The sequence below is a fragment of the Columba livia genome, chromosome 10 (assembly GCF_036013475.1).
Source record: "Columba livia isolate bColLiv1 breed racing homer chromosome 10, bColLiv1.pat.W.v2, whole genome shotgun sequence".
Lineage (NCBI taxonomy): Eukaryota > Metazoa > Chordata > Aves > Columbiformes > Columbidae > Columba > Columba livia.
The window spans coordinates 7,259,613-7,272,583 of record NC_088611.1 but is presented as its reverse complement, the minus strand read 5'-3'; the positions used below and the strand labels follow the sequence as shown (position 1 = coordinate 7,272,583).

Genomic DNA, 12,971 nt, shown 5'->3' with positions numbered 1-12,971 from the left:
AGTGTCAGGGCTCTGACTCTTTCTTTCTCTCCCTTTCTCTTTCTCTTTCTCTCCCTATCTTGCAGTATGCAGTACTGGGCCAGGAGGCTGGAGCAGGAGATTGATGGAGTGATGAGGATATTTGGTGGAGTCCAGCAGCTCCGAGGGGTAAGCTGTCTGTCTTTTACCTGTGCTGCCTTCCATGTGGCCATGAATGTTCTCATCTGCGGAAATCACCTGTGTGAACACTATAAGTCAACTTCTCAACTGCATCCATGTGCAGAGTCATGGCTGGCTGTGCTTCTGGTTGTTGGTCAGTGTGATGCGTTTATCGAGTGTGTGGGAGTGTGTTTTGTATCTGTCTGTCTCTTGGGCTGCATGTCACTGCTATCTGAGCATGTACCTGTGGTTTTCTTTCTGTATGACACACTAAATGCATCTTAAATCCAACTAACCTTTCCTCCAGGGACTGAAGGTAGTTTAATTTGTGTTGTAATTTTAAACTTCTGTTGACAAAGCAGGAAATGTTCAAAGGATAATTTCACTAGCTGTTGGAAGCTCTGTGTTTTTAAATATACATTGCAGGTGGAACTATAATTCTTGTTTGGCTTCTGTTTGCGAGTGCCACAAACCAAAACCCTGATCCTGGCACCTGCCTCCTGCTCCCTGGCTGCGCACCAGGGCCCAGGTACAGCGGGCTGCAGCCGCCAGACCTCCTCTTCTCCTGCAGTGAGGCTCTGGGTCAGGTTAGGGCAGAATTGCTTCGTTGTGAATTATTAGGTTTGTGGATCAAAGGGTCCTTAAGACCCTCCCTATTTCCCCTTCCCAACACTGTTGTAATGACCCATTGTTTTGAAATTAAATAATTTGAAATTGGGATTATGGTGTTAATCTAGAGAAAATGGGCTTCTCTAGCATGAAAAATTTGCTGTCCCAGAAAAAAAAAAAAAGCATTGGGTGTATTTGTGTTTTCTTATGGTAGTGGCATGTTTTTCTCTAATATCAATGATTTACGGGTCTCTTACTGTCTGTTACACTAGTAGCTATGCTGGCTTCAACAGAACTGTTCATGTTTTATACTGTGGTTGTAACCCATTATCTAAACACAGAAGTGGCACTGTTTTCTTCTAAATGCATTTCAAAATGAGTTTCACTGAAGGCTTGCAAAACTCTTCATAGTTCACCCATTCATTTGCTTTCATATTTAGAGCTATAGAATGGTGTATTTGGACTTTGCTTGCATTCCTTTCTGCTGAACCTCAATTGGGTTGGTAAAACCTTCATGTGTGGCATGGAAAACATATACACCACTTTGGTTTTAACATTTTTTTTCAATTGTATCTGTGTGTTTGTGCAATGCAGTTATGCATGTTGGCGGGACCTTAGAACTGGAGTCAGCGATGCAAGTTTTCCAGGCAATACATGGGCACAACAGCCAGCACGCTCTTTAGCAGAGCACATTAAAAAACAAGAGAGAGGGAGAGTCTGCTGCTACATATTGTACATGTCCTCTCTTACAATTTATTCTTATTAGCTTTGATTTTGCTCCTTTGCATGTTAAATAGGTATATCATGTAATTTTTTTAATGCTATAATTAAATACAAATTAGACCTCCAATTTGCCAGCACTTGACTTCTATTGGCCAGTCAGTCGATTACAGGTAAGAGAGCTTCCCACTTTCCCACTTTTTCTGTTTAATTCTTTTGATAGAACAGAGTGCATCATTTTAATGGATTAATATCAGATAAACTGGCTGCAGAGGAGCTGAAGGGTTTTTCTGAAATCTGTTTTGGAACCTTCTTGTGAAGGACATGAGCTGTGCATGACTATTGTATCTGGTGAATGCATAAACTACCTAAAGCCAAGATATGAGCTACTGAAAATTCCAACATGCAGCTACTAAAACACCAGAAAGGACTAGCAGATACTGTCTGTGGATCCTCAGGTGGGAACTTGGGATGTGGACTTCAAGTTTGATTCATAACTGCAACATTAAGTGAATGACACTTCACTCACTTGTGTGAGCTAGTATAGATTCACTGGTGTGAAATGGCCCAGAGTGCTTCATCCTGCACTCACAGCAAGTCCTCTTACCTACCAGTTGCACACAGGTCCATCTGGGTTGCTGAGTGGAGATGTCTAATGTCATAAAGTCATACTGTACCCACGATGAGGCATCAATTAAAAAAACAAATCCATATTTCACTGCAACCACAGTGAGAACTTGGAGGGGGGGCAACTAATTATTTATGCTGGGGCTTGGTCCATGATTCTCTTCTTGTAACAGGCACTACCTGGGCATGAGTTGGACTTTGTCGCTCACCTCGCTCCATTGTCATGCTGGTTGGCAACCAGGATGTGGGACCTGGTGCCTAGTCCCAGCCCACAGAGCCGCTGTGTCCTGACAGCGCGTGAGCAGGCGCAGGGGAGAAGAGGCAGCTGAGGAGCAGTGGGAGCTGAAACATTTGTGTAGCTGGAAGTGAACCTCACCCCTGGGATTGCTCAGAAAGGTTTATTGTTAAGCAGGAGTAGGTCCACGTAGGGCAGGAAGGATCAAGAAAAACAGGGCAAGTAGAGCCTGACTTTTACCAAAAGTTGCTGATGTTCTTTGGGGGTGCTCCAGCATCACTGAAGCAAAACTGGCCCTCCTGAACTTGGTGGTTTCTGCCTTGGAGGTGGTGGGTCCTACTGCCAGCTCCTGTGGGTCTGTGAAGCCTGTAAGCACTGGAGGTGGTGCTGTGCTGGAAATGGATCTTCCCTTTCCAGTTTAGGGCTGTCTATTGTAGTGACAGACCAGTAAATTATGATAAAAATATCCTCCTCTGAGGTTTGTCAGGTTTACTTACTAATATTTTTTTTTTGGGTTGCTGTGAAAGGATGTGGACCTGTGCTTTGGTTATTGACTGAAATCGTATAACTGTTGTGGCATATGAGGCATGAAATTTATTGTCAGAAATATGGTGTCCAGGAGCATAATGGTGCTGAATATTTTATCTTTCTGGAGTGCTGCCCACCCAAGAATGATTGATTGATTTTAACTCTTCAGTCATTTCCTAGAATTGGGGTACTAAATGTCAAATGCCCCTGCTTCCCTCCTCTCCTGTGGGCTGGACAGGCAGTCACCTCGTACACTTCCCATGGGAAGATTACCCAAGCTCACACCCTTCAGATGCTGCTTTGCTCAAGTGGAGTGTTCTTCTGTAGCAATTACAGAGGAGGGTGAGAAGCTCTGAGATGCAAAGGGCTGTGAGGTGTACCACCTCATTTCTCTCCTGAAGTCCAGAACCTTGAAAACCGAGGTGTAAACGTGCCCCTCGGTCAGATCAGCTGTGGTGGGGCTACCCGTGTGTCTGAACACAGTGGGTTTGGGGCTGCAGGGAGGACTGCAGCCTTGCAGAGTTGATTCTCTGCCCAGTAAAGTCAAGTGTTCAGCCCTCAGGGTGCCTGTGGTGCAGCATCGTACTGGCTGCCCGCTTGCTCCAGGCGTGACTCAAATCCCAGCACTCGGAGATTAGGGCACGCTGCTTTTCCTCGCTGTCCTCGTCTCCCTCGTGGCTCACCAGAGATAATTGAGAGCACAAATCATTGCTAATTTAACTCTGACTGGCACAATGATATGTGGAACTCTAAAATGCTAGTTGAATAGGTTGAAATTCTTCAAATAATTATTTCTAGAACAATGGATATTGCACTAAGAATCCAAGTCCTTGACTTCTTCTAGTGACTTTCTTTGTGGCTACAGTGGATTCTTCATCACTTTGCAGGACAAGAAAATGCTTGCTTTTGAGATTTCCTGCTACAATGCACTAAATTTCTGTTTTTTTCCAGTTGTTTCCCGTGTTTTGGCAGAAGTAACAGTTGTTGACTTTAGCCAAAAGTGGACGAATTTGTTGTGTTTCCAGCCTAGATGGTTTGTTCATGTCATAAAACCTGCTCCAGGGTAGACTCTGTGGCCGAGAGGGACTTCCCGTGCTGGTGTAGCCCTGTCCCAACCTACCTTGTCCTGCCGTGCTGGCGCTGGCAGCAGGACCCATGGCGGCAGAGCTGTGTGTGCACTGGGTTTTGTGCCTCGCCAAGCAGCTCCCCTGGGTGGTGTGTTAAACCCTCCTGGCTGGAGAGCAAGGCTGAGGTTGCAAGTGTCCTCTGCCTTGTTGTCTAGCTTGTGTTTGATCCTGTGTCTCCTGAGGTGAGCAGCTAGCTGGTCATACCATCTGCTCCTCCTCTTCTAGTACCTTTTGTCTATGTCTGCCTGTTTATGGTCTTGTTTCTTTGCTGACAATGACCAAGGAAACCAAAGCCTTCAGAACGAGATGGGAGAAAAATTAAGCAGTGTAAGTGCTGAGCCCCCTTTTCTGCACTGTCTGTCTTTCTGCTCTTTTCTCAGGCTGTTTTTCCTGAGAACTGCTTCAGCAGCAGGGATGAGCACTCGTCTAGAAGACATTACAAGCAGTGATGCAGCCTTGCCCTGTTTGGTGGACAGGCTTCAATAGGGGCAGGGGAAGTGACAGAGCTGGACCTGTGCTGTTCTGCACTCTTCTCTGTGGTTTGGATGAACAGAGCTTCAAGTCTGGCAAGCTGGTTTTGCTCCCGCCTCTCCTTTCCTCTGGGCTATTGAGGGAAGTCAAGAGATAGTGTCTGGATCTGCCTCACCAGCATGTGACTGGAAGGTGTAAATTCTGCTGGCCTTGAGGAAACACCCAGCCCATAAAGGTCCAGATGGCCCCAGGCTGGGCTGTGGGGAGCAGCCAGCTGGTGGTGCTGGGTGGTCAGCAAGCCCCTGCGAGAGCTGTGCCTGGTCCACAGCCATGGGACTGCACAGGAGGGAGGATCAGCCCAGGGAGAGGGAGCCTTTTGGCAGCCTGCACAGCCTGCTGCGCACAAGGCTATGTGGCAGAGCAGAAGTGGCTGGACTTGGTCCTTGTAATCCACATCTTGTTTTACTTCAGTGGATTTTTCATTTCTTCGTCTTATTTTTGCTTGTTAACTTCTGCTGTTTACTCAGCTTTGTTTTGCCAGTTTGGCATCTCTGCCTGGCAGAAGTGCTGCTGTTCATTCATCTGGTCTTTTGTGAAAGCAAAGGACAAATCCTGCTGGCCAGGGTCTGGGTCAGAGTGACCAGGGTCTGTGCAGGTGTCCCCACCTTTGTCTGCCTCTCCAGTACATCACCTGTTCTTTTCAAAGCATGGCCATCGTTGATGTGAGGCAACCACAGGTGAGGAACTGTGTTTGAGCTGTGCAAAAACAAGAACTTCTATTAAAGAAAAATAGTATATTAGCAGAGTTTTGGCTTGGATCTGAAGAGCTGAAGTGGCATCCACTGCGTATATGACTGCACTCACCGGCACTCCTCCTGTGATGGGGCCTTTGCAGTACTGAGTATTTAATGTGGCTGTGTGTGTGCATCCCTTACGAGAGTGCTGGTACAGAGCTGGAGAGTCTCTTTAATGCCAGCACTAGGAGGTAGGACATGCTCTTATCAAAGCAGCTGCCAAGGTTTGCTGTTCAACTTTTTTGATCTTGGGTAACTACTGGCATAATAGTAACATAGCCTGTATCTTCCAAGTTGCTGTGGTATTACATGATGTTTAATTTGCTCTTTTGTTTTCTCTGAGTATAGAAACACCTGCGTATTCAGTAGGGCTGGAGAATTTGGAAAGCGTTATGGAATTTTAAATGAATGATGCTAGAGAATCAGAACTCCCTGCTTCCTGCACAGTGCTGTGCACGCAGTGTCTGAGGAGCCTGTCCTCTTGCAAAGGGCTCTGTCAGATGGACCAGTCATTTACAGAAGGACAGCGATGTGGTCCTTAGACATAGCAGAGCTGGCAATAAGAAGCTGATCTTTTGATATTAATCCAGTACTATAAGCTACAGTCTGGACTTCAAAACACTGTAGCAAAGTGCATCTGCCCTTTTCTGAAAAGTCAGCCCCAGCCTCTGGAGTGGAAGACGAGTGATGCCTGGTGACTGTGCTCAACAGAGGCAAGAGGAGTTTGAGCCCAAAGCCTGGACAGCACACACAGCCAGCTGCTTCTGCTACAGCAGCACTGAATGTGCCTTCTTCCAAATGTTGTGAGGGAGAAAGGACCTAATGGAGTTTTCCAACAGCTAGTACCCGTCTGGAGGCTGACCGAGACTGTGGACTCTGTACCCCACTGAGATGGTGCCTGGCTCCATGCCCCTGGTTTCCTAGCTCATGCATTATCCGATCCTTGCAATTTCTCCCCCTCTCCTGCCAGCGTGCACACAGCTTGCTTCCGCACGCCATCGCTCTGCCCTCCCCTGCTCCTCATGTTTGATAAGAGGAAGTGTGCGATGCCAGATAAACACATTCCTGTTCCAAACTGCTTGGGTTTATTTTAATCTGCCTGGGCCGTTCAGCAGCCTCAGCACTCTGCTCAGCACCGAGTGCAAAGCCAACAATATATTATCGAGGAGGAGCATTTAAATGTCCTCAGCCTTGCAGCAGCTTGGTTGGAGACAGGAGATCCTCTGCCACTCTTTGCTTGGGCCAGTGTCTGCCAGTGTTAGACCCTTACACCCATCGTCTCACTTCTCACTCTTTCTTGCTACTAGAACCATATTGTATCTGTACTGGGAGATGTCAGAGAAACATATGCTCCAGCTTTCCGTACATTTGCATAATTAGAGTAATGTGTATGAATAATTTATAGCTGTATGTGGCTGCTCAGTGTGTGACGTTAGCACCCCTCACTAAATCCTTTCCAGTGGGTGGTGCAGATCCTGCACCAGAGCCATTGTGCCGCTGCAGTGTGCAGCCTGTCTGCAGATGCGGGAGCTGAGCTTTGAGAGATTGCGGTGCACACATATATATGTGTGTATATATATATATATATCTTTATCTGTGTGTACATATATATTTTTAATGAAGAAATATGGGCTTTCACAGTTGTAGGGGAAGAGCAGGCTAGAAGTCTCAGAGGCTGAAATGCCTTAGATTCTTAGTCTCAAAACTTGCTCCGTGAAGCTGTGAATTAATATGTTCTGCAATGTTTGGAAACTGAGGCAAGGATTTTTCCAGTAGGACTCAGGTGTGACTGGTTTGCTAGTTTGTGTGCCAGGTTTATAGGGTTCTTTGAAATGACTTTTTCAGATCATAAAACTTAGCAGCCTGCAGGGGGGAGGGATGAACTTGGCTGTACTGTGTCATAGAGCCTGATTTCAATCAGGCAGTCAATAAACACTAGCAAAATATTGTCTATGCACTGGCTCACTATTTACCAGCTCTCTGGTGTGCGAGTTCTCATGCTGAAAATCCCAGTGTTCCAGGCAGGTTTTCCAAAGGAGCGGCCAAAATCTGGTATTTATGTTCCAGTTAATTTTATCTTAAACTATATTTGGTTCTTTCCAAATGTTTGAGAGCCTTGGCTGGAAAGCACTATGTAAACTGGAATGGAGTGCAGGCGTGCATGCTGACTAGCTCATTAGTGTTATCCCCTGGGAAACTGAGGCAGGTGGTAACAAACGTGTGGTGCAGCCAGGGCTGTCCTGCATCGTGTGCCTAGCCAGCCTGTTTAGAAGGGTCAGAGCCATAGTAATAGTCCTTCAAGCCCTTGCTTTGAACCTTTTCACTTTACAGAATTACTTTGTATAGATAATACACTTGCAGCTAGGTGAGGTGGTGAGTTGACAGAGGCAATTGCTGTTGAGTTTTATGGAGTCATTTCTGATTTGTATTCCTGTAAGTGACAAGCTAAATGAGCCCAGCATTCCACAGACTGATGCTCAGGTGCAGGCATCTTCTGAGTGTGCTGCTCTGCACTTCATGTCCAAGAACATAGCTGTGGTACCAAGCCAGTCAACAACCATCTTTGTAAGATCCTCATGAATATTCAGTGAAACTCTTACAATGGATGGTATTACCATTACATAGCCATGTGATCCCATGGGAATGATGAGTCCTTGTTTGATGTTTCTGGAAACCTCCCTCAGCCAGATTGTCCTGCCCCTGACCAAAGGAGCCTGCGGGTCCCCACGTCCATTCCAGGCTCAATCATTCTCTTCAGACTGCATTTAAAACCAAAGCAAGGCAAAATCCAAACCAATCCTGCCAGAATGCGGGATGAATAACTAGGTGGAGATCGTTAGAGTTTGCCTTCTTAAAAAATACATAGATTATTCTTTAATGGAAAGTTAATTGTTTTATTATTCTCTCCAGATGGTTCTTTTCCTTTATATTCACAGGGGAATTGATATAGCTTGGGATTCAGTCTCCTGTGAGCAGAGTTAATAACCAAAAATGCAATGCTATTGCTGATCAGGATACAAACCAATAAAAAATAGGTATATACGTATTCCATCATAGTTTCAGGTTTTAAATTTTATTTATAGGCTGTAAGTGCCCCCTCAACTTGAAATGCTGCAGGCTTTGGAGTTTGCATTTATCTTCCTGGTAGGTTTGTCAAGCAAATACTTGGTATTGGATGCTGCCGAATCCTGGATTTCCTGTGGCTGATCAATCGCTTCCAAATCGTGGACTGTGGAGAAGCCTGCAACTGTCAGTGCTGAAATATGCAGCTGTACTCAAGGGTTTAAAGAAGAAAGCTGTTCTTAGATACTCTGGGTTATTGTACAGAGGATGCAATAAGATGTGTCGCATCTCCTTTGTTCCATATGTAGAAATGTGGGAGGGCTTGGGAAGGTGGGGAGAATGAAGAGGAGGGGACTTCTCAAGGGCACAGTTGTGGTTTTTATGCTGTAGTGTGGCTTCAACCTGGTGGATTGCAGCTGCGAGCTTGCATGTTAAGTGAGTGTATTTATCGCTTCTCATTACAACAGATCACCTTTGACATACGATGTGAATAACTTGAATGGGCCCCTGATTTCAAACACCTAGCCATGCTGACCTGTTGGTCTGCAGTGATTCAGCTGGCTTTATGGGTATTTACTTCCTTTTAATTATTTAGAGTTAAAATATTATTGTAAGGGAGGGAGAGTGGAGCCTGATATTAAATCAGCTTTGCCTTCCTCATTGAAGTCCAGGTGATGTGCTTATATTGGTGAGCTTTGCTTGAAGACTGAGGACCTGTGCTATGATTAAAGCTGTGCTTTGCTGTTGCTTCATGGAAAGAGACAACTCTGCTTTTGGGAGGAATGGCCTCTTAGGAGACTCCAGGGTTTGGTAACCTTCAGGGTTCTGTAGCTTTCCAACAGCTGTATCTTTTGCAGCCAACTCTGATGTTGCATACAATGAGCTTGCAAAAAAACCCCACTCTTTTGTGTCTTAGGGATAAGCCAGCCCCTCTCATAGTTTGTGAGGTTGTGTCCAAAGCAGGAGGAGTGGAGGAAGAGAGGAAGATGAACAGGCAAAGGAGGAAATGTAGCAAGAAGGTGATGTTAACGGTTATGGAATCTCCTCTCCCTTCTGTTGCTTTCAGGCAGATCAGTGCTAACTGACATAATTGGAGAATCTCTTGTTTGGATATATTTTGGAGGATTTCTGTTTCATTTGGGGGGATTTATATTTGTATCTGGTCCTTGTGATTCAGTTATTCACTGGGCTTCAGATTTTATGGACTCTCTTCCTTTTTCTAACTGACCTTTCACACCTATGAGCATCCAAGACGGATTTAGTATGTGTCTGTTCAGCACCTACCATAACCAGTAGTGTCATGCTTTTTGGACACCGACCATGGTATAAATATTAAATAGTAAAACTGCTGTGAACAATCCTGTCTGAATGAAACATGAGATCTGCCTGTGCAAAGAGAGGCTATGAATGAGAGGCACAGCTATTTCTATTGGGGCAATTCCCTAAATGTCTGGGTGATGTGTCTTGGACTAGTAGCAGGATATAGATGTTTGTGTGCCAGAGCTGGCTCCAGGGATTGTTTAAGCAGTAGCATTAGGGATCATCTGTTGGATGCCCAAGCGAAGCCTTTGCTTGTAGCTAGGAGGCAGAGAGCAGATTTTCTATTCCCTGCTGTGGCTGTAAGGCCAGGTAAATAGAGAAGGAGGAGACAGCAGGAGGTTTGTGTGACTTGAGGAACAAAGAAGATTGTAATGGTAAATGCTGGATTACTTTTAAAAACAAGTAGGTCATTGAAGATACCATGGTTGGTGAACACAAAAAGAAAGACAGGCAGATTTATTCCATGTTCTTCTAAAGATTTGTTACACTGTAAAGCTCAATTCGCTGCTCAGCATGCTGTCATTTTTGATTGTGGAAGTTCTTTGTTTCTATTTTTGTCAGTGGTCTGGCAAGGATGGTACTGGACCTGACATTAGGGACCTGGGATCTTCGGAGGTGCCTTGGTTCCCAGTTCCCCTTGGCACTGCGAGTGGGCTGGGCCTCACCATAGCGCTTGTTGGGAACATCAGCTGTTGTTTCCATTCCTTGCTCTAGCAGGGATTTACACCTGACCCTATGGTGCTCAAGACAAAACATTTAAAATTCAAGCTGTCTTCTGCCCTTTTTGCAGAGTGCTAGCATGCAAGAGAAACATTCTTCTCCATCCCTGCCTTTTGTAGAAGGGAAAAGATGGCTACTTTATATCCAGTGATGATTATTTGAGATGAGGTATCTACATAGAGTATTCGTAGCATCCGATTCTAAGTCATAGTTCCAATGTATTCTTAAATTCTCAGCGTCTTGGTGTTCATTGAAAAAGGAATCATAGCATGATAATATAGTGCTTACATCTGGTGCATTTCATGGCTGATTATTAAAATTATTTGCAAACAAGTTTGCTCTCACATCTCAGTACAGAAGAGAAGGAAAACATCACAGTCTGTCCACTGTAAGTAGGTGATAGAGGCTCGGGTGAAGAAATCCTCACTCTGCACTGTGAATTCAATGGTGGGCTGGGGAGGGAACCCATGAATCCCCACTACAAGGCTTATCTTCCAAATGTCTTCTTCATAAACAACTGTTCAGTTTGTCACTTCTGCCTCATTACTACATTTATTCACACTGAGCAACAGATCCTAGGAAATACCAGTGAGAGAAACAAACTTTCAGCTTTGAATTCTCCCTTAGGAAACTTATTTCTGGCACGTTTCACAATCAGCAGCTTCTTGTTTATATTCATAGGGTTTATAATGCAGTATTTGCTCTTTGGCTCTCCCCTCAGCTCCCTCCCGTGAGCAGGTGATGTGCCTCCGTCCTTGCCTCGCCTCTGCTGTTGGCGAGTGCGAGTTTGGGGGGCCGTGCCCCGATGCCGAGCTTGAGCAGCAGCCAATTGCTGCCTTTCCCTCTGCCTTAGATGCGTGCTCGCTCTCGAACAACATTCTGAGGTGCCTGAAGCATTCTGTGGAAGAAAATTAATTGGTTTTGACAAACCACAGCAGTCCCTTGGGTGCTTGGGAGTGCAACATTTATTGAAACCAGACAGGAAATCAAAATGCTCTGGTGTTCATTCACCTCTGTTGTAGCTGCACAAAAAAAAAAAAAAAAAAAAAAAAAAATCCTTAACCTTCCTCCAGATTTTTTACTCTGACATTTGGATCGCCCACTAACTTTGTAATAAAACCTCGTTTTTCTTTTAAAAGTGAGTTTAGTGGTCATGAAAGATGCCTGAATGACAGCCCAGGGAGTAGATGGTCTCTCTTTACCCACAGAGCAAATGCAGCATCAGGGCAAACATACTTGCCATTGTACTTCCACCTTGACCTGCAGTGTCCCAAAGGATGGCAGGGAACTGCAGTTTTTCAGCACTTCTAGACTCGGCCTCTCTGCTTATACAACTCAATAAGGAATCGGGCTTCTGCTATTGCAAAACAGTGTTCAAGAAGGATATTTCATCACAGCTGTAGGTATAACAAATTCAATGCAAACCTCAAACTGAAAGCACTCTGCTAGCAGAAACCATCTCCTAGCCCTGCTCTTCCAGGAGTCTGGCCTGTCTTCCTAACATATTGGTTACAATATGATTCATTTCCAAAACATATGCTGATATCTAATGCAAGTTACAAGCATTCTAGCTGGCAGAAGAAGATACCTATATATGTGGAAGGTGTGTTAAGGTGCACAGCAGCGATGGGGTTGCCTGTCAGTCAGACACTGGCCCAGGGTCACTGGTCTGCTCCTCACAGACTTGCTGATATGACTCTTTAAGTTACTATCAAGTTTGAATTACTGCTGGTTCACCATTAAAAAAAACAACCAGCAATGTTTTTCATACAACTCCGAAGGCAATACTGGGAAATGAGTGTAGCAGTTTTTAAACAAAAGCTAGTTACTGCCCAGGTACAGCCACAAAATAGGACTGGTTTTGGTTTTACACAGGGTGTCCCCCTGTCATGCCTGTGGCATGTAATTTCTTATAGGACTGTGGAATCTTTTTGGAGGTCTTTTGCTATCTGTTAACGTCCACAGGAATGGTGTTAGTATGGGGAAACCATGAGCTTTTAGCCTGTAGGATTAGAGTTCTTGTGGGTCCTAGCCTCACAGACTGGAAAGAATACTGGAGCCACTGGAAGGGATTGGGGTAAGGGTTCACAGAAAAATGATGGAATGGAGTTATTCAGCCTTATTGCAGCAGATTTTGGAGGGTTTAGTATGTGTGTTTGGTTTTTCCCTGTTGTCTGCCATCACAAGATTTATATGGGTGTAGCGGGAATGAGCACTCTGAATTCAGCAAACAAGTATCTGGGGGGAGCTGTGTGCTAGGCAGAAGGTCCTGAGATCCTTGTGTGTGTTCTTGGTAGTTGTGAGTGCCAAATGGAGGTGGAACACCAGGCTGAGAAACCAGCCTTGCCCCAAGACTGACTAGAAACCCTGCTGGTGGGCTGAGGGTTCTGCCCATTGCTGGGTGACAGAGATGGGAAAGCCATGGGGACAGAGGAAGCATTTGCTTCTACAGCCTTGCTGTGAATTGGTTCTTTATGCTTATTGCTCACAGAGACGGAGCAGGGGTGTGTGATGTCTGCAAAAGGGACAGATGGGGACACCAGCCTCAGCAGGGCCTTGAGACAGAGCAGGAACGTGACTGCGGCAGCAAGCGGAGGAGTGGGGATGGCTTCTCGCTCT

The 12,971-nt window shown here is 45.3% G+C and overlaps 1 protein-coding gene across 2 annotated transcripts in view; it reads left to right on the top strand.

The window, feature by feature from the left end:
• CACNA2D2 (calcium voltage-gated channel auxiliary subunit alpha2delta 2) overlaps window positions 1-12,971 on the top strand; it is a 217,923-nt gene that overhangs the window by 23,092 nt on the left and 181,860 nt on the right. For both annotated transcript variants that reach the window (XM_065075143.1, XM_065075144.1), the window contains exon 2: window positions 66-147. In XM_065075143.1, coding sequence (XP_064931215.1) covers window positions 66-147 — 82 coding nt within the window. The remainder of the gene's footprint in view (window positions 1-65; window positions 148-12,971) is intronic.